Source organism: Anopheles cruzii, chromosome 3 (assembly GCF_943734635.1).
Source record: "Anopheles cruzii chromosome 3, idAnoCruzAS_RS32_06, whole genome shotgun sequence".
In the NCBI taxonomy this organism is placed as follows: Eukaryota; Metazoa; Arthropoda; class Insecta; order Diptera; family Culicidae; genus Anopheles; species Anopheles cruzii.
The window spans coordinates 4,429,930-4,450,277 of NC_069145.1; the positions used below are offsets into that span (position 1 = coordinate 4,429,930).

The 20,348-nt window shown below is 49.0% G+C and overlaps 1 protein-coding gene across 1 annotated transcript in view; it reads right to left on the reverse strand.

The window, feature by feature from the left end:
* The window catches only part of LOC128273858 (lachesin), a 42,092-nt gene extending 22,097 nt beyond the window's left edge, over positions 1-19,995 (reverse strand). Inside the window, exons 1-3 of the mRNA XM_053011915.1 lie at positions 19,896-19,995; positions 14,964-15,305; positions 6,064-6,237 (exon numbers count right to left, since the gene is read on the reverse strand). Coding sequence (XP_052867875.1) covers positions 6,064-6,237; positions 14,964-15,305; positions 19,896-19,995 — 616 coding nt within the window. The remainder of the gene's footprint in view (positions 1-6,063; positions 6,238-14,963; positions 15,306-19,895) is intronic.
* Positions 19,996-20,348: the final 353 nt, after the last annotated feature.

The window sequence follows — 20,348 nt, forward strand, 5'->3', positions numbered from 1 at the left end:
AACGAAAACGATACGACAAACTCGATTTTGCTTCCACTTCGGCCAAACGAATATCTAGCTTACAACAGCAAAATTTTGACGTTTGCTCACATTTTGCCTCACAGAGCTCACAAATACTAACATACTTGAATCATATCACACAGGTTTATTAGTAACCCATGCACCAACACGAATGCAGTGCGATAACACGAATAAACAAGTTCATTTTGATACAATACTGCTTTTTTTCCAGAATTTTTTGTTCGGCCAAACGAATCTCTACCACTGTACTAGGGATTTGCGTCGAGAAACGGAATTTTTTTCACACACAAAAATGTTTATAAAATTTTAATGCGATTTTCTATTTTATTCAAAGTATGTGCCATCGCTAGCTATACATTTCTCCTATCTCTCTGCTAAATCATGGATTCCCAGACGAAAGAATTCTTCGACTTTTTAAGTAAACTAATTAGTCATCCCATTTCGACTTCCTCGTAGAAAAACGAAGGGCTGCTCAGCCAATACGTGTCCCATCGATGAAAATGAATGATATTCGGAAAGAACCAAGTCTGGTGAATAACGCGGGGAGGGATAGCAGCTCCCATCCAAGTGATTTGATAGTATCCTGAAACAGTTTTGTTTTTTGGGCGCCTGGTGCTTGATTCCACGGGCCACCAGGCGCCTCCATTGAAAACTAGAATTGCTTTTTGGTCGTTTTTCGATCAATGCATGGTTCAAATTGATCATTTGTTGTCAGTAGCGATCGGAATTAACGTTTCCATCAGGTTTTAGGAGCTTGTGAAACACCACACCTTTCTGTCCCATCAGAAAGTCCGTTTTTTGGAGTCCTTGACGCTTTTTTTTGTTAAGTCAAAATCGCCATTTTGGTTTTTTAAACCACTTAAAGCACTGCGATCTTCCAAACACAAGTCCCGACAAGCATTTGGTGCGATTCCGAAGCAGTTTTCTTCAAGAGGAGCAGAAAAATAATAATCCCCGCAAAACGTCATTTTCAGGCACAAAAGTTGACATAGTTTAACCCTTTAAATGATGGGTTGCACACCGAAATAATTTTTTTTCGACCTGAAATCATTTACCTGATGTCAAAACAAGGTAATGATGAATGAACAGCAAAACTGGGAAGTCCCAATCGGCAGGTACAGCCATCTTTTTAAAATTCCGATTCTCAACGCACACACCTAGTAAGTGAACTAGGTTCGTTGAAAAAGACCGGATCTTGTTCCATTATTTAAAGCGCCTTGTCTCGATGTCGAAGTCTCCAGTAAAAAGAACGGCCGTCAGCTGTCAATCAATGAAGTGCCTCTTCATAGCCATCGAATGCGAATATCCCCTCTTTGAAATTGTGCTGCCGAATGAAAAACGACATATTTAAACGGAAGCCCATGCCGGAGATTACGCCAAATATTAACACAAGATACATTTCATTTTTGGCCTGGCCTTGGCCGTGGCCGTGGCGGCGAACGACGCACCGAGACAGCAGCACCAAAAGCAGACGCTTTGCGCCCTCTCCGAGTGGGCTCCGACATTTGTTATGCAAATGTGTACATAATGCTTATCCCGGGCCGCGAGAGAGACAGGAGCGCATTGTCTTTGATACAACCCTTACGGGGGACAACCTTCCTCCGCCGGGGAGGGGGCGCGTTATTGCGCAAAGTCCTTGGCGACTCGGCGAGACGAGTAAATCATGTTCTTACGAAATAAATTGAATAATTCACACCGGATGACACCCACTTCCGGACACTTCCGGAAGCCGGGGCGATGATCGGGCACAGCTTCTACCCGTCTACAGCGTGCACACCACCAGAACACGGGCACGGACTCCGGGAAGGACTCCGCGTGGCAAGTATTCCGAAACCGCGACTGCGCCCCGCGATGGTGTGCATTTTTTATGTTTCCCTGTGCCCCAGTGGTCTGGGGGTCTGAGCACACGTACACTCGGCTGCCTTTGGTGGTGCCACCGCCAAAGGATGCATTAAATTCTACACTCCTTTTTTTTGCTGTGGAGTGCGAGGACACCTTCCGGAAGTAAAACGACGACGACGACGACGACGACGGACTAGCCGGCTTTATGTTTCCACATTAGCAGCGTGACGGTATTAACTCTGGTGTTTGCGTTTAATTTTTTAATCCTTTTCCAGCGTCATTCATGGCTGTTCGTTTTCTTAGAACGTTGCTACTTCCCGTCGTACGGTGGAAAGCTTTTAGTTGGACACGGTGCCACCGTGAATTGAACAAAAGCGAAGTGGAATTCTTAGACTGCATCCACACTGGTGGTTATGCGTTTAGGAAATGAGTGAAAGTAGAAATTATGCCCCGGAAGCCCTAGTAAGACTTGCTTTTACTTACTTTAGGTGTTTTTTTAATTGCCTCACATCTTCACTGCTCTAATGTGGTGAATAAGGGGAGGTGAATACAGTGAGTGAGGTGAATAACAGTACGATGAGGATCCTGAGTCGAGAAAGACTACTAGATCCAATGAAAATAGCTTCTCATCAGTATTAAAAAGTCCGCTACGGTGACGTCTATCGCTGGGTAATTTGCGGCTCGAATTTGGCAGCATTTAGGAAGTACAAGTATTTTTAACCTTCAGTGTCAGACTCCCGCTAGTTGCAACCGTAACTCTTGTGGCTGCTGGTGCAGTGATGCAAATCTATTGTTCTATCTTGTACCTTGGTAAACCCCACCGTCGTAATGTTGTTGCACTCTTTTTGAGCTAACATCAACGCCGTTTTTTCCCCACAGTTTTTACAATTATTTTACGCATAGAGAGCATGTCAGCGTGGTCGTGTGTCGCGGTGAAATATTGCACTTTCCTGTCCGGCACATCTAGTAAATGTGAATCCCGGCCCGGCACCTAGACTAGCGAGCGTGCGAGCGAGTGCCATTTTGTGTGCTTACAAAAAATCTCAGGCTCCGCCAGATGGCGAAGCCCGTTCGCGCGGCACCAAGAATGTCCCAGCCCCCACCCCGAAAGCACACTGACACAAGGAAGTAAGCCCGTGCGCACAGGTGGGTCTCGTGTCCCTGGTCCCGGGCGTTGTGTGCAGTGGTCCCAAAAAAGAAGCAGAAACAAAGAGACCTGAAAGGCAACTCGTGTCGGATCAGCATCACGTGACGCTCGTGAGGAGGGTGCTGGAGGATAATGAGCGGAGGACACGGAGAGGATGGCAAACGAGCGCTCGGTTCGAAGCACAGAAGCAACTTGTAAGTCCCCGTGTGTGTGTGTGTGAAAGAGAGCCACGGGGCGGAAGGCGATGTCAGAAACAATGGAATCCTTTTTTCACCTTCCCGGGCTGCTTCCGTGATGACTCCCCGTCCTTTGGTGTGCCATTCGCACCCCGAAAAGCGAGCTTCCCGAGGCGAGGATGCCGGCGAGCTAATGTCGCCCCACGACGCCCCGCATGACTGAGCCTTCCCCTTGTGTGGCGAATATAGGAATAAAAAAACGAATATTATGCTCGCTCTAAAGAAGGCTACAGGATGGTTGCAGCAGCCAAGGGAGTTTTATCATTGTTTAACGTGGCCCGGGACGGGCGAGGTGGGCTGAGGCGGGCGACCGAAAAAGGGCGCGACGACATTTAATCTTGCTTTCCCACGACATTAAGCATAAATTATGCGCCGCTTGGTTGCACTGCCGCGCAAACGTAAACATCGGGCTTCGGGCGTTCGGGTGCCGTGGATTTCGAATTTTCGTTCCCCGTCCGTTCGTTCGGCACACTGCAAATGTTCGTCAAACTGACACTTATTAGTAGTTGCCGGCGCCATGTTGCCTGGGCCCCGTGATGGCTCGTGCTCGTTATGCAAGTCGAGTTCGGTTTAATGGTGTATTTATGTTTCCGGTTGACATATTAGAGCTGGCGGAGTCCCGCTTTTTCACACCAGGCAGGCAAGCAGCGGCGCGATCGGAAAGAAGCATCTTGAGACACCCTTGAGGTGGACCGCGGATGTGGCGTTTCTCATGTTTACTCACTATTACATATCCGCCGCTCGCGCCCTGGAGTGCATTCCACGTATGTCAGCCGACTTAACGACTCGCACCGGGGCAGTTGCAATAACTCGTTGTCGGAGCCCCTCTTCGGGCTCGGTCCACGGTCGTTCGTTCGTTCCGTTTTTGGATGACACCATGATCAATCGCCTCCGATGGCGCCGGGAGCCTCGCCGGGACCTCGCCCGGGCGCTATGGCAAACATAAAATTCCATTTTCCGCCTGCGCTGAGTTCCGCCGATACGGCCATAAAATCGTTGACTTGTGAATGTTTTTGCGAAAGTATTTTTTAATATCCTTTGAGTGATCGTTGGGACTTTTTAATGATAAAATTTCTGCTCGATATCACCGTTACCGATGCCACCGAACGTACGCACAGGGCGTTGAGTGTTGAAAGTATCGATCAAACGCTTTCAACAGTATCGAATATCGATATTAAAACATTTTGAAGAACTATTGAAGACTGTTCGGAATATTGTTTTTGGATCCACTCAGATATTCGTATCTTCAAAGAGTAAGTAATGACGGTATAAGAGGTGTGTTCAAAAAGTATCGCGACTTTTGAATGTCGGCCATTTTCAATATTCAGTTCATTTTTGACAGCTGCTCTGCTTGTACGTGTTGTGGCTCATTTTTGATTTTCGACCGATTTCGACCAAAACCAGCATCGGATTAGCGTTTCTAAGGAGCTTTTGGACTCTGTCCGCGAAGAGCCAAATTTGGTCCAGAGGGTCGTAATTGGTCAATAATCAATATTACCGGCAAGTTTTGTGCAATTTTCGCAAAGCAATGCTCTAGAATTTGGCTGTTGCACCATGATAACGTTCCTGCTTACACAACGTTGATTGTGCGGGAAGTTTTGGCCAAAAACAACACACTAAAGATGCCACAGCCATCGTTCCCTGCCGTCCCCAGATCTGACCCCCTGTGACATTTTTTGAAAGGACAACGCTACGTTATGATTAAGGGGATTAAAACGGCATCAAAGGTGGAGCAAAATCACAAAAGAAAAGGTATTTTGAAGAGCTTCGAGGATGGGAAAAAAATGTTGGTACAAATGAACAATATCTAATGGGAATTATTTTGAAAGGAGGCAAAACAGATATTCATTTTTGATACTTTCGTATTCATTTAAGGACCCGTTTGCATCCTTCTTTCATTGATATCATTCCAGTCGACTACAGGCAGCACATACAAAACAAACAAACAGTCTAAATGATTTAGTTTTCCATACCCCACATCAATACCATACCAATTTGGAGTACATTTTGTTAAAAAACTTTCAACAAAGAATCGCCGCTTTCAAGCCATTATTGCATTAGCGCAACGTCAAAAACAATCATAATCGCTTCGCGCTGCCTCAAAACGGAGGGCCATGTTTATGAACCCGTTTTAAAATAAATTACACGGTTGCTCCTGCCAACGCCATTTTGCTACTAATATGATTGCAGTTTGCAACTTTTCCGACCGACGGTTCCACGCCGCTAATGACTCAATGGCGTAATGCATACACATTGGCAAAGTTTTGCGCGGTTCAGCGAACGAAGCGACGACGTTGACGACATCAGGGGGGATGATTACATTATCAACACTCCATTAGCGTTCGTGGTTCCGGCGAAAGAGTACTCGCATAATGCCATTCTTTCGCAAACCTTCATAAGCAATTGTTTCGCAGCGATTGGCACGCAAGAAAGATCAAACAAGACCAAGTACGCGGCCACACGCGATGCACATCGTCTCTTCGTCGGTGCCAAGATCGATGATGTGTAGCGTCCTCCCGTTGCGCCTGAAATTAAGCTCCCGCTACAAATGACGCCCAGCCAGCCGCGCCATGCATTCATAATCCGTGGGAAAACGCACAGAACCAGAACGCTCGGCCGCCAGTCTGTGTAGGCCGGATAATCCGTTCCGTGGGAAGAATGTTTCGCCGAAAGGATCACGACGGGCATCAATATGTTGATTAATTAATTTCCACCTCGTCCTCGAAGGGTCACTGGCAACCGGAGAATCGTCTGACAGCGCACACGCACGCGGTTTTGGGGTTATGCTTTGGGGGTTCTTGGGAGCAGGCGGCCTACCTCGTATCAGCTCGCGGCTTTGCGGTTTCCTCAGCAGCATGAACTCGCCGTCCTCGCGCTTCCAGGTGACCCGGGGCGTCGGGTGTCCGACGGCTTTGCACACGATCGTCGCATCTTCGCCCTCCTGCACCGCGATGTCGGCCGACGACTCCTCGTTGATGATATCCGGCGGAACTGTGTGGGGAAAAAGGGGGGAGGGAAACGAGAGAAATGCCATCAGTCAGAGGGTTGGATTTCGCCGTAGCTCGTGGCTTGGTCGGGAGGGTCGGCATTAAACTGCGTCGAGAGTACCGCCGAGTAATCCCACCTTCTTGGAAGACACTCCGACGTGGCGGTTGCTGAATCCGATTCTTCAATGGCCAGATTAATCCACTCTGACAAGCACGGCGGCACACCCAGCACTCGTGCTTCACCACATGTTTTAAGCAGACTCGAGCGGTCTTCGAATTTTCATCAATATTCAATTCCCGGCCATCACCACGACCCGTCTGCACGTCGCAGCACACGATTGCGTTGTGGCACCGTTCGACATCGACAAGACGATTATTGTTAGTGCCGTGGTACGGCTGCTAGGCGGACAGTCGGCGAACAGTCGGCCGATCGACCGCAGGCAGCAGGATGCTTTGTAATGCGATATCGAACAGCGAATATTATATTCGCATCTAATGCCATTAGCGTCTGCTTCTCGGAGGCGAGCGTTAAGGAGGTCGCAAATCTGGAGCAAATCTTCAAATTCGATTGTACGCGCCAAGGCGCCGGGGTGTTTGAGTTTAGACCGTGGACCCCTTCGAAGATTCTAGCATCAAATTGAAGTAAAGAGGTTTTGAAGATTGAAGTTTTAAAAGTATTTTTGTTCGTTGGCCAGAAATCAATCTGAGCTAAGATACGGGTTTCGTCCATTTTGTAACGCTCGCGAGATGTGAGCGAAACAGTTTCTTCGGACTGCAGAATGACCTGTTGGTTGAAAATATCCTCAGTTATGTCGTTGTCAGTTCTAACTTTCGACCCTAGATAGGTGAAGCTGGAAACGACTTCAAACTTTCTGTCGCATGATGTTGGTATTATTCTCGCCTAGCTGCAGACCAAGATTGTCCGCTGATTTCTCAATCCCCATATAAGTCCGAGCTGCATCGGAGAGCCGCCTACCTATTATGTATATGTCATCACCAAAGACAAGGATCCTAAGGCTAAGGTCGCCAGTCATCGTAGTCCCGAATGGCTCGCTCCAGCGCTATGGTAAAGAGAAGGCAAGCTAAAAGAAGGCGTTCCCTCGGCGAAGGGTTGGTTATGGTCGTTCTGACAAGTCTGGTAAGTTTGGCCAACATTTCGAAACTAGTCTTGGCCTAATAATTGAAATCGATGCAAAGGAGACATGTTTGTCAATTGACATCTCAACTTGACGAAAATTTGACGTCATGTCTAGGCAAGGAATAAAGCTCCGCCGGGTGAGCCATGTTTCGGCCGATTTTCCGCAAAACTCCTCCTTCGATGGTAAGTAATCGCTTAATTTCCTTTGCTTGTTGAATACCGTGAACAATTCCAGCTGAAATGGAGAAATTAGAAGTGGATATGGGTGCGCTTCCCTTCGGAGCTGAAGCCGATTATCGAACCGGGCTTGCTTCTGGGTTCTTCAAGACGCCAAGCTATGAATTACCAACGAAAAAACCCATTTAATGTCACACCATTTTCTGAGACCCTCGCAATTACTTCATCAATAGCCCTGACCAAAAAATCTTCTTCCACAAAATTACACATCAATTAGAAAAGTGTTAGTTTTTGCGCCTCATTGAATTCCTATTTTGACACTCCGGGGCGCGCCGTCTGGTGCAGTAATTAAGGGACTCGTTCCGGCGATTATCTAATGCCGGCTAAAACCGGGCTTGCTTGCCATTGCTTGATTCAATGAAGCTGCCCCATGGAAGCCCTCACTCGGGAGTCGGCGGCGGTGGCGAATCCCTTTGAAACACGGAAATCAACGCGAGCGGCCGAGATGAATCTGTATCGAGATGGGTTGCAACTCGGTCGTCGTCGTCGTCGCAGCATGCTCCGGTACCGACTCGGAAGCCTTTCTAATGCTCGGTCCTCGCTCGTGCCACGGGTGCATCCGGTGTCGGGCGCGTGTAAGGTGATGACCTCAGCTTAAGCGGAAAGTGCTGACTCCCCGCCGGGGGACTCGAAGACCACCGGCGGCGGCGGCCACAAATCTCCACCGGGAAGCACGGGAACGAAACAACTTCTCGGTCCTCGGCGTGTGTGTGTGGTTCTATTTTTTCGCCGTACACAAAACCGTTTCGTGCCGGGGGTTCCATTCATGGTGGCCATTAAACGATGGAAAGAGCAGCAACAAAGCAACTCACGTCCCGGCTGGCGGTACAGGAGGACAAGAGGAAAACGGATAATTACTTCCATGCAACCCCGGGAAAGTAATTACACCACGGAATTGCCGATCCTTCCTCCGTGGGCGAAAAAGGAGGAATAAAATAGACACTGCGGCCGACTGGCTGGCTGACTGGGCTGGGCTGGAACTGACGGCGGTGGTCGTGGTCCGCCCTGGCTCCGGAAAGGCGAGATAAGGCGAACCAGATAAGGCGGGATGGAAGAAAAATGCATCATCAGGCGAACGAACGGAGGGAAAAACCGGGGACCAAAAAGGACCCAACAACGTGCCGGGTTCACATTGGCAGTGTTCCTGTGCCTTAGCGAGCGAGAGAGACAGAGCATTAATTTCATGCTGTGGCCGGCGCCAGGGCAGTACCTTCGGCGCCATTCTCGCCGCCGCTTGCCCTGGCGGGTCCTGTCTCCGTTCTGAGCCCACACACCCAAAGGGAGGGAGACAAAGAAGCGCCGTCCTTTCTTCCGGCCACCTTTCGGTTCGGCCGTTAATGAAAAGATTCCTACTCCGCCCTGTCCGACCGCCACCGCTGCCGTTTACTTTTCTTTCCCCGCAAAGGTGGCAAAAGTTTTCTACCCAACCCGCGGGGATCCGACCAGTTCCGGCCGGGTGGGAGGTGCAAAACGTGGAGCAACAATGTACAGTGTACTGAATAAGTGTGCGGATAAAAACGCCGAAGGGACAACGCCGCCGGAGGGGCAAATGAATCCTTACTTTCCTTCCGATTTTCCTGCCACCCGCCGTGGGTATCATTTGCCCGCCTGGCGTTGTTGGGGGGGGGGAGCTGGAAAATGCCAAACGCAGATCCGAAGAATGTCCCTTTTCGAAACATTTTCTGCACCGACGACAATCGGCGAGCGGCGCGGAGCGCGTGTAGCTTTTGCTGGCCGGAAATGTCGCGGCAGAGGACATTCCTACCCCGAACGCCGGAGGAGGCCCAAAGAAAATGGTCGGAATGCAACACAAACCTGCCAAGAGCGGCCACGATGGGCCCTCGAAAGGGCCGTAAAACAATAGAATAAGACAACAAATAAATGCGTCGTCGAAGAAGGGTAGCGACCGTCGAATTTCTTTCGTTCTCAAACCGGACGAGCCCTTGCGGGTGGAACGGGCAATCGGTTGATGTTTCGCATTTCCGGAAGGAATTGTGTCCTTCAAAAAATTAAGACCCGATACCGGTTCCTTACGGTGCGCGGCCCCGGCCCGGGTGGTGTCAACATTCCACATCTCATTGCTCAGTTGCTCACAATTCCCGTGGCCCCTGGCGCTGGTGCTAATTTATGTGCGACGGATCCGTTCCGTCGGGACGGTGGATTAATGAAGTTGCGACAGAGATATTTGGTTTGGGAGATGGAATTTTGGATAAATTTCTTGTCAGCACCTTGCCAACCGTGTCGGGGCCTCCGAAGTGTCGCCTGTCGTTTTGCCTTCCGATGAAGCTTACGTTAATTATCTGTGCTAGATTAAAGAACAAATGCTTAACGAATTAAAGCGAAGAAAATGTCAATTTTGATGATTGTAGTTTGGTACAATTTCATAACAGCAGAAACGTTGCCTGTATTGCCATAAAGCCATAGTTCAATATACGCTATTTGGTAGTAGATTCAATGGCCTTTAACGCCTATTGGAACAATTAACACAATAATCCATGTTCAGAAATCATAGCCCATGGCACAAACACTACTCTCCGTTATATGTTCTGCAAAATTTAAATTTCGCTTTACATAATACTTAGATAAAGAATATCATTTGCCGCACAAAACCACATTGTTGCAGAAAGCAACAGAATACTAACAGAAGGTTCTTGAAAGGAATGGTTCCGAAATGGAACAGTCTAACGAGAGGTGTCGAACGTGAACGGATTGGTCCCATATCTAATTGGGAAACGAATCCACTAGCGATCCTCTAGTAACATAATAATTAAGAGGTCGAACGCAATAACGAAAGACGGAAATGTTGAAAATCTCGGCCTCTTTTCATGTTCAAGCTTTTAGCCGCGGAAATTGATGCTCCATTCTTGTTCGCTAACGTTCATTTGTCCGCACTTGAGTGGGTTATACGAAGGCGTCTTATGTCAACCCTGCTCTAGTCTCGGCTCAGGAACCCGTTTAAATTTGAATAAACAAATGTGTATTGCTTAATCGGGCGATACGGCTTTCAAAACAATCAATTGATGATAATATTGTCTTAGGGTGTAGTGTATAAATTACAATCAGAACAGTGCTGTTGGTTTCGATTTTTTATGAGCATTCCAGCAGGGGTTTTCCTTCGGGTTCTGAACTCAACCATAAACCACGGTCAATAATAACGAGCATAAGTGGGCGCTCCTCATTATGGTTAGTAAATGCAATTTCGATAATCGATCCGAGTGCGGCCAGAAAATTGGTCAAGGAAAAAAGAACCACACACCGCAGTGAGAGCACGAATCCCATCAACAACTTAATTATGCTGCCGCCGGAGGGCTCTGTCAGGGAATACGCTCACAGGATGTGATTAGTTCTTCGTCGTGAGGTAATCCTTTCTCGATAGAGTTATCGTCACGGGTCTCCCGGAGGAGGTTTTGCTTAATTATTCCCACCCACTGGAGAGCGGGAGAGTCCGTTTTTTTTTTCTGTGGCTTGGTTTGGCCATTTTCCCGTCCGCAGTGGGAATTCAGTTCAATTCGCCTCTCTCGAAGGTCCTCGTACGCTGATTGGTTGGGTCGAGAATCAAGGATCTCGCTTCGTTCGTACGGCATCCAAGGATGCTGTTGTGAGCTTCTCTCGAAATGGCTTCTTTAGACCTCTCTCCAGGGTTGTGTGTGTGTGTGTGTGCAGGAGAGCAAAAAGGTTCGTGAAAATGAAATTGAATTGTATTCCGGCAAACGAAAGGAACCGGTCCAGGAATGTTAGTTTCGAGTTTCCCCGTTTAGAACCCTAATGGTTCGTCCTGCTACTGGATTGCTTATTTTGCTCGTTGCACACACACACAGACAGACAGACACTAATCGCATTATGCTTTTGTCTGTGGCCTCTGTGACGCTTAAAAACTGTTCCGTCAGCAGCTGACCGGAGGCGCAGAGGCAGACAAACCAACGGGGAAAATCATTTCGAAAAGGGATGCAGCTTTACACACACGAAGAATGGCCCTCATGACGACTCTAATGGGCTGACCCTGTGCAGTGTGTGTTGGTAAGAAAATTGCTTGAGAAATGATTGTTTGATCGAATTGAACGAACGATCGAAAAAAGGAACCTCCTCCCATCGGGAAGGCGCGGCCAATGCTTCTTCATCCTGACAACATCCTTTAACTGAGTGACAAATTTGCCCGTTGCCGCCACGATGCGGCCACCTCCTTTTCCGGCAGCAAATTGGGAAAAGATTTGCTTCCCGGGTCCCGGGTGGCATCGGTTTTTGCTCGCCAACCCAGAGTGTGATAATGCAGAATGCATTTGCGATGCGGTTTACGGTGCCTTTTTTTTGGCCCGTTCCCAAGGGGCTTCGAATTTTTTTTCGCCTAGCCCTCCCGCTCGATCGATCTTCCGGGCGCTTCCGGGCATTAGCATCATCCGCTTTACTGTTGCATCTTTCCAGGGTTTTTTATCCTCTTCTCGGACAAAAAAGCCAAGTGCCATTTCGATCACTTTTTTGGCCCCGTCGCCCCGAGTTGCCACTTCCGGCACATCCACTCCGTTTCGGACGGAGGTTTGTTTCCTTGCCAGATTTAGCCAAAAGTCAGCCAGTACGGGTAAAAAGACGGGGTTCGAGTTTTGCATACTTTTTTCCCGGGGTCGTCCCGGGTGCTAATTAAATGAAAATGAAGAAGATAATGAACCGATGGTCCGGTCGATGTGGGCTCCCCGGGGTCGTTTTTCACGGCGGCGTGCGTTGGTGGTGTGGGGCAAATTCTTGGCAAATAGTTTTCTCCGTTCGTTTTGGGACCGAACAGTGGCGAGTCATGCGCCCCCGGGGGTTAGAAGATTCGATCGAAGCCAACGTACTAAGCGTTGGTTTTTCTGCCTCGGCCCCGGCGGGGCCGAGATTTGGCCGTGGTGGTGCTTGGTCGATTTTTTGGCCGGCCCCCCCCCCCCCCCCCTCACCCCGTTGCTCCTGTGCGGCAACACGTGGAATGTGGCGAGCAAGTTTTGTGTCGGGCGCAAAATGTTTGCTCCCATAATTAAGATGTCGCGCTGTCGGTTAGTTGTTGTTCGCTTCGCTTGAATGGACGGTTCGTTAGGGTTCGCCAACAAAATAGTTGGGCGCTCAGGCGAGCGTGCCCAACGAAAGACATCCTGGGGTTCAGGTGGCGCAGCAAATCGATGTTTTTCGCACCAACGCAAACGAAGGAACGGAACGTCGCCACACCGGTGACGACGACGACGACGACGAATAAAGGCAGTAATGAGCTGGTTTAGCGCTTTTTCATGCCCGTTGCGAGATTCGCCTGGCCATTTCCTGCGCCACACCGGGAAGCGGTAGTAGACTTTTCGTGGATCGTCCTGTTTGAATTATTCATGTGCCCCATTAAACGGGGCCGGCCAGCGAGAGGCCAATGGCCAAAGTGGTGCACTAATGGCGAAGCGTTTGCTTCTGGGCCTTTTCTGTGGCTGGGAGAAGTGCTAACAAAATTATTATCGTGAAGAAATTAATTACGGTGCTTGTTTTGTGCTTCGATCGGAACGAATTTTTTGACGACCTTTCGGGCAACATGTTCCGTGGGTTGGTATGTAACTACGCCGCATGTTTGGCGATATGTTTTCGATGGCACTTCCTTAGATTGATCAATTGGGCATCTAGATATACTTATTTGCCTCAAGCCTTAGTTTCGAAGTAAACATTTTGATCCTTTTCTTTCATCCTTTCTGACTGAGCTACAAAACGACAGCAATAGCCTAGAACAATCTGAAAAAACTCATAACACTCGGAGCCCACTAACTGATGGCAAAACAAAGCGGTAAAAAGCCAAAATCTGTTACACCACGCAGCAGAAAAATAATGTTAAACTACTGACTAGAGGTCAGATCAGAGGATTTATGAAGGAGTTCCCAAATATCGTTTGGGGATGCTGTTTCAATACTAGCCCGGCTATACCGAGCTACTTAACGGGCATGCATTGATCCTCGGGATGTACAGGATTCATCCCTGCTCCATCGGCAAGGGAATTTAAATCACAAATAGTTTATGGCCGTCTGCCGGAGAAGAAACCGTTTGCGAAACCGAACGAAATTTCAATAAAACCTGCTGCCGATTCTACTCTGCACTTCGGAACGCATGCACCCTTCGAATTCCTGGAGAAATATTCCAAGTTGACGATGCAATGACGTTCTTCAACACAAATCTTCTTTACGGCACGTGACCATCCGAAGCGGGATCTCAGCCGTCGGAAGGTTCGGGGAATGTTGCCAATAAAACTGAATCGAAACTCGCCAAGAACTTAAAAGGCGTAGACGATTGCGCTGGGCACAGGAAATAGAAAACACCGGGAGCACGTTGGTCTCCTGGCCGGCCGGCCCGGGAGCTGCTGCATCCACTCGAGACTGGCATGGTGGATGTCACATTTCGAACAAGGATCATCCCGGCCCTCTCGTTTGTGGTTCGCCTGATCCTGATGACGGCCGCCCGATGAGTTCCAATCATACATCTAATATTGATTTTGCCATTCTCGCAAGCCGCCCGCTCCACGCCCATCCGTGGTGCCCTTTGTCATCCGGAGTTTTGCAAAATAAAATCCACTCCCGCGTGACGCCTGTCGATTAAACCAAAGTGCGGATTAAACGTAGCTTGAGCCCTGTGCCCGCGGATCCCGAGATGAGGTGCTCCGGCACAAAACGTGCAACTAAAACCCACTTGCCGATCGATCGGGAAGCGCGTTCGCCACAACGCGAGCGCCGCGGAACAATCGATGCAAATATTGCAAAATTTTCAACAAATACCTATCCCACACGCACACACACATACGCCGGGTGCGGGCCCTTCCGGAGGATGACCGGAAAAGGGGCCAATCGACTCGAAGCGCGCACGGGAATCAATCGGGAACTTTGGCCTCTCGCACCCGGCCCGGCCCGGAGTTGGATAATACAATTTTAATTAAAACATAGTTCCTTCCGCTTCCACACAACGGGACCCCCCGACGCACACACACACACACGCAGCCAGTTCGGGAACGTTGCACGGTCAATATTTAATTTAATTTTGAATCTCGCAGCCGCCCGAGGCCCTGCCGCGTGCTCTCGTGCGCTCGCGTAAGGTTTGCGCCAGACCGGGAATAGTTTATCAGACCGTGTGTGTGTGTGTGCCGCGGCCAACAAAAACCGGGGGAAAAATGTCGAAAATGTGGGAAAATGAAACACATATCCTGGCGTACCCGAGCGGCGCGGGGGGGCTTCATAAAAACCAATCTACGGCGCGTGCATATACCGAGGGACTGGATACCGTTTCGAGGTGTTGATGAAGGAAGAAGAACTGGATGGGGTCCTTTTTACACCGGTCGCTGGAAGAAGAAGCCGAGGCCGAAGAAGTCTGTACTGTACCTTGCACATCGATGCACCCGATCTGCTTCTTCATCGGGCTCGCGTTGATCTGGCACATGTAGCAGCCGCGGTCCGATTCGCGCAGCTGCCGGATCCGGAGGCGCCACGTGCGAAAGTCCTCGTGCACGACGCTGATGCGCGAGTTGTGCGTCACGACGCGGCCCTGCAGCGCCAACACGGTCTGGTCGGAGGCCCGCAGCCAGCCGACCTTGTAGCGGCCCAGGTTGCGCACCGAGCAGGTCAGGACCGCTTCCCGGCCCGTCGGCGACGATATGTTCTGGATGGTGCCCTCGAACTCCGGCTCCAGATCGACCGCCAGCTGCTGCTGCGACTGGTTGAGATCTGCAATTGGAAGCGATAGATCACTCAGTTAGCAACCAGTTGCTGTCCCTTTTGTGTCATGATTTGTCCTAGAATTGAAATTCTTCAGTCATTATTTGTCTGTAACATTTTCTGGTTTATTAGAAAGGATCCTTTTTTATTTAATTGTTTTGTGTTTCTGTTGGATGGTTTACCTTCCTTGTTAGACTAAGTTTGAAATAAAAAAGGAAAAGGAAAAAGGAAGCAATCCCTCGCTTTAACTGTCCTTGCAGGTCATCGGTTGATTGTGTTGACCGCTTCGATAAAGTTGGTGGCCCACCGCAATCGGTGCACTTTTATTGAACAAAATCCTTTCTCGCGTGACGAAAGTGAAAAAAGCACACAGTTCCGGTGATACAATTTCCATAATGTCTCATTCGGCGTAAAAAAGAGAAATGAGAACGAGAGAAAAAACGCTCATCTAAGGCCCGCCAGCACTGATCCCGCCGCTTCGCCGGCCGCAAAAAAGGGTTTGTGGCGCAAAGCGCAAGGATTCTATCTACAAATCCCTGGGCACATCCTTCCGGCCCTGTGTGTGTGTACCGACCGAACTTCCATAATGCAATGGTGAACCGGTGTGTGCCGGGCTGCTGGTCACCGGAAAATGGCATAACATTCGTTTAACATATTCATACGAAAGTTTTCCCGGCGAATGGGCGATGGAAGCGCTTTTAGCGCCCAATGCGACAGAGAGAGAGAGAGAGAGGGGGGGCTGGAAACTTTCACTGGGCCGGTAACGGTAAGTAAACCGGTGGCCCCACGGACGGACCAGATTTATCTCTGGCTTTATCTCGTTTCGGTTTACTTCCGGTGGGCTGGAGTTGATGAATAATTTTAAAACGTAAAACCACCGAAAATTGTTTCGCTCCGCCAGACGGCGACGGTGGTGGCGGCGGTGGCGGCGGCGGTGGCGGCGGCGAGTGTTTCGGGAAAATTTTGCCAAACCAAATCGAGATTTGCCGAGCAACAAAAAGGGAAGTCGAGGAAAAAAAAAGCCAAAGGGCCAACCACGTCTCGCGCTGAAAACGCAGATCAATCCGGAGGATTTTGCACAGGTCCCGGCCCGAGTGTCCCGACGTGCGTTTCGTCAAGCCACGGGCTGGGACGGGTTGAGCCGTAAAATGGAGAAAACTTTATCGAATTTACAAATTCCATCATTCCGAACGCTCGCTGCCGTGCATTGTTTCTGCTAGGGCACCGCAGATAAAATGGATCTGAACCGAGAGATTGTGGTCAAGGTTTTTGCGAGCCACCGCCGGCAAGTCGGAGCCGGATCAAACCCCAGTCCGACCAGTTCGCCCGGCAACCTGTGGCCCAGTTGGGCCAAAAAAACAAGGCGGCCCACAAAACGTAGAGCGCCACAACAGCGCGCCAAAGGAGCACTCCCAAGTTAAGCTGGCTGCCGAAAGGCTGCCGCTCCAAGTTTGGACTTCATTAGGATCGAGTTATGAGCAGTGAGCAAAGTGCTAGAAATCCGCACGGTCCGCAACTTAGCCCATGTTTCGGTCGGAACCGAAGCAACAAGGTCGGGCCGTTTCGATAGCAAAAATACAAACCTTTGAGTAGTGTAGCTCTTTTGAAGAATTGAAAATTGCCCTTTTGTGTGTGCTGTTCGAACGCCATACAAAAGGCTAACCACAATAGTTCTTGTGCTCGTGCACGGTACAGGATTGAAACAAGGCCCTCCGCAAGCCTTACACGATTTGAACTAAGCTTGTTGTTCGATTTTTGTGAACTCTGTCTTGAAATTGCGTTCTACTCGAACATGAGGCATGTAATCTTGAGGAAAACTACGAGAGCTAGGAGGGTTAAGTAAGGCACACATGTTTGTTGAAGGCGAACTAAACACGCTTCAGAAGCACGCTTGGTGTCACGTGAAAGTATTCGTTCTACTCTACATGCCTGTGAAGTTTGATGGAGCAGATGTGTGCCGGTGCTATGTAAACCATAAGTAGCGAGAGCTTTTAACTTCTAAGAACCCCAGTGAAATTCATCATCGTTTATAGGCCCATAGTTAATGAAATTTAATAATTTATCAACCTGAGAAAAGCCATAATTGTTGACAAAACACACAGCGGACTTCCAATCACTCGTCTGAACTCGTCTGAAGATTTGATTCAAAATGATCGGCTACCGAAATTTGTAACTATATTGAATAGTGGATAGATGATTTTCAACGGTAACAGTTGTACTTCAATTTTTTTGCTACCCATTTTTGCTATTTGGTTTGGTGCGTCCTCTACAAGCATCGATGCATCGTTTTTGAAGTTTGTGTAATAGTTTGATAACTACTCGTAAGTTGCTCGTTGCTTTTGCTTTTACAACAAAATGGTAGACTTTTCACTACAGAAACATATGAGGAGGGTTTTTCGCTCCAACATTCTCTCGTTGTACGAACACTTCATGTTAGTTTCAGCAAGCCATGATGCTCGGGCTCAAGTTGCTTGGTGTTCGCGTCGCGTAAGCTTTCAGCCGTTACGGCATCCGTCAAAGCAGCGCTTTTGATACCATAAAAGGGTTGCTATGTTCTATGTCAAACCGTGCCGCGGTGTGTGTGGGCAGACATGTGTGGCAGAAGCAGGAACGGTGGTCCCCTTTTTCGTACATCGCCGTTCGAGAAGTAATAAATGAACAACGCTACTCTTTGCAGGCGACATACCCCCATTTCATATAGATTTTAAAGTTTATTTATGGCTGCGTTTTCGTTCAATAGAAGCTCACAGCAATAGTTGTCGAAAGTGCGAATGTTGAAATCCATTCGTCAAACACACTTGTCACGCTGGGTAATTAAAGTACAGTTTTGTGTAAATCTGTTACCCACTTTTCTACAGTTAACAGTCCATTTCAATGGTGCCGCACCCAAAAAGAAAAAAAACCAAAACTTACCCGTCTGCGGTTTGCACATGTTTGCGTGAGACGATCAGAAACGTTTTAAACAAACCTCGAAACTGTTTTAATGGCCACTGCGTACCGGAGTTACTGCTTTAGTTCCGTTCCCGGCGGCGGCCAGCCCCGTTTAGTATCCTTTTGCGCCGACCGAGTTGCTCGTAAACTCAAATTCCCACCCTTCCCGCCGCATCATTTCACCTTGCCTGGCACCTAATCTACCGTTTTGTAAATGTTTTCCGTGTTGGAATATTCACCTCCACCCGGTTACGCCCGGTGCGCCGCCCCGGCACTTCATCTCCATAAAGCTAATGAATTAATTGCAGAATAAACATGAATGAAATGTTCACTCTCTGTCTCCCTCTCTCTCTGGCGGCTGGCGAGAGCTCGAACGCTGTCTGCCAGCGTGTTCGACTGAACATAACGGCAGCTCCACAGGACGACCACAGGCGGCTACCGTCGGGCGGCTACATGTGCTAGATATGCTTTCATGCTGTACTTTTTGGGTTGCTTATTGCCAGCCGGCGTCAGGAGGCAGAGTTCTGCAGCTGGTGCTCCCGCTCCCGAGCCCGAGAAACCGACCGACTGTGCGGCGAAAGTTTGTTGTCCACAAACAACATCGCCGCACACAACCTGCCGGCCGGCACACCCTCCTGCCGGCCCACACAGTGGTCAGTGCTTTTGTAATAAAACTGAAACCATCCCCCCCGGCAGGCTGACTGGCTGGCTGGAGTCCCCAACTCCCGGCACACGAGAACCGGTCGACAAGTAATCTTTGTATAATTTGACAACTTTCAACTTCATCTCCAAGAGTTGTCCAAGAGTGTACTGTGGCCACTCCATCCGAGGTGCCATCCGATCGGACCGGTTGTGAAGATTTACCTCCCATAACTTCCACCGAGCACGCTCCGTTAAGCAATCAAAGGCTGAAGGAACTGTGTCTCCGTGCTCCGTTGGCTGTTGTTGCATGTTGTAGTTAAAGTGCTGCTTCTTGCTGCAGCAAATCAAGAACGTTACGGATGGCGACGATGGCCAGAAGTGCCAGTCTTTCTTCAGTCATCCCGCAGCCGTCCCTGTCCCTGTTTTTTATGATGTGTTCGACTTCAGTACAAACTAACCAATCTAATGAATCACGCCCGACGGTAGCAGTCTCTGGGTCCCTGCAGTCATATTTATGTTCTTAGATTCCCCGCCAGCGTCACGCAATTGGTGACTCAATAAGAAGTACAGTTTACACATAAATGGCTGCTGAATGACGGTTTTAGTAAGTTAGTTCGATTCGTTAGTTAAGGGTCCAAAGCTATCTTCTACGTTAAAGGATCGTTAGAATGATGTTTCAACTGGCTCTCTATTTCGAAACATTGTCCTGCACAAGCATGTTAATTTAGTCGAAAGACCAAGTTGTATAGACGTTAGATGATTCAAAATTGGTAGTATCCGGAACAGGCCAACTAAAACGAACATTTAATCGCAAAATAAAATATACCTAAAAACACAAAAATAACAAGAAATGAGTTCTTTTACAAGTCTGCTTCACCACTTATTGACCAACCGAGTGCTAGGCCATCGTAGCAAAGAAATTATATTAAAATCCTGGCCTAAGATTGTGGCAAAAAGAGGCTTAACCCTTGCCCCCTTTGTTGGGCCGAGCGAACCTTTTAACCGGGGGTTTGGCTATAAACCTACCTTGTAGCGCCGGCGAAAGGGAACCGTCCAGGCAGCTGGCCATCAGCAGCAACACCACGGCCACCAGCATCACCGAAATTTGCATGTAAACAGTCTCCATTGGGGCTGGGGTGTAAAAGCGTCGATTTGGGAGCGCGCTCCCGTCGCGGACACTTTGACACCGGCGGCCTCTAGCTGAAACGACGGCGGGGCTCCAGGGCCCGCACTCGGTGGGCAGCGAACGTCATGGAAACGACTGCAGTAACCATAGGGATCGGCACAAAAAAATAAGGGTACGGGTGGGAAAATGGATTTTCCTTGCCCCCGCCTCTACACACGAAATTGGCCCACACAAATGCTCACTTTTTGCACTGATCGTCCAAAATGGCTCCCCTTTAACTATTCGGGCATGCCCTGTCCGATTCAGCGGGACTCACACCAGGGTTCTCTGCCGGGTGTTATTTTCTTACGTCA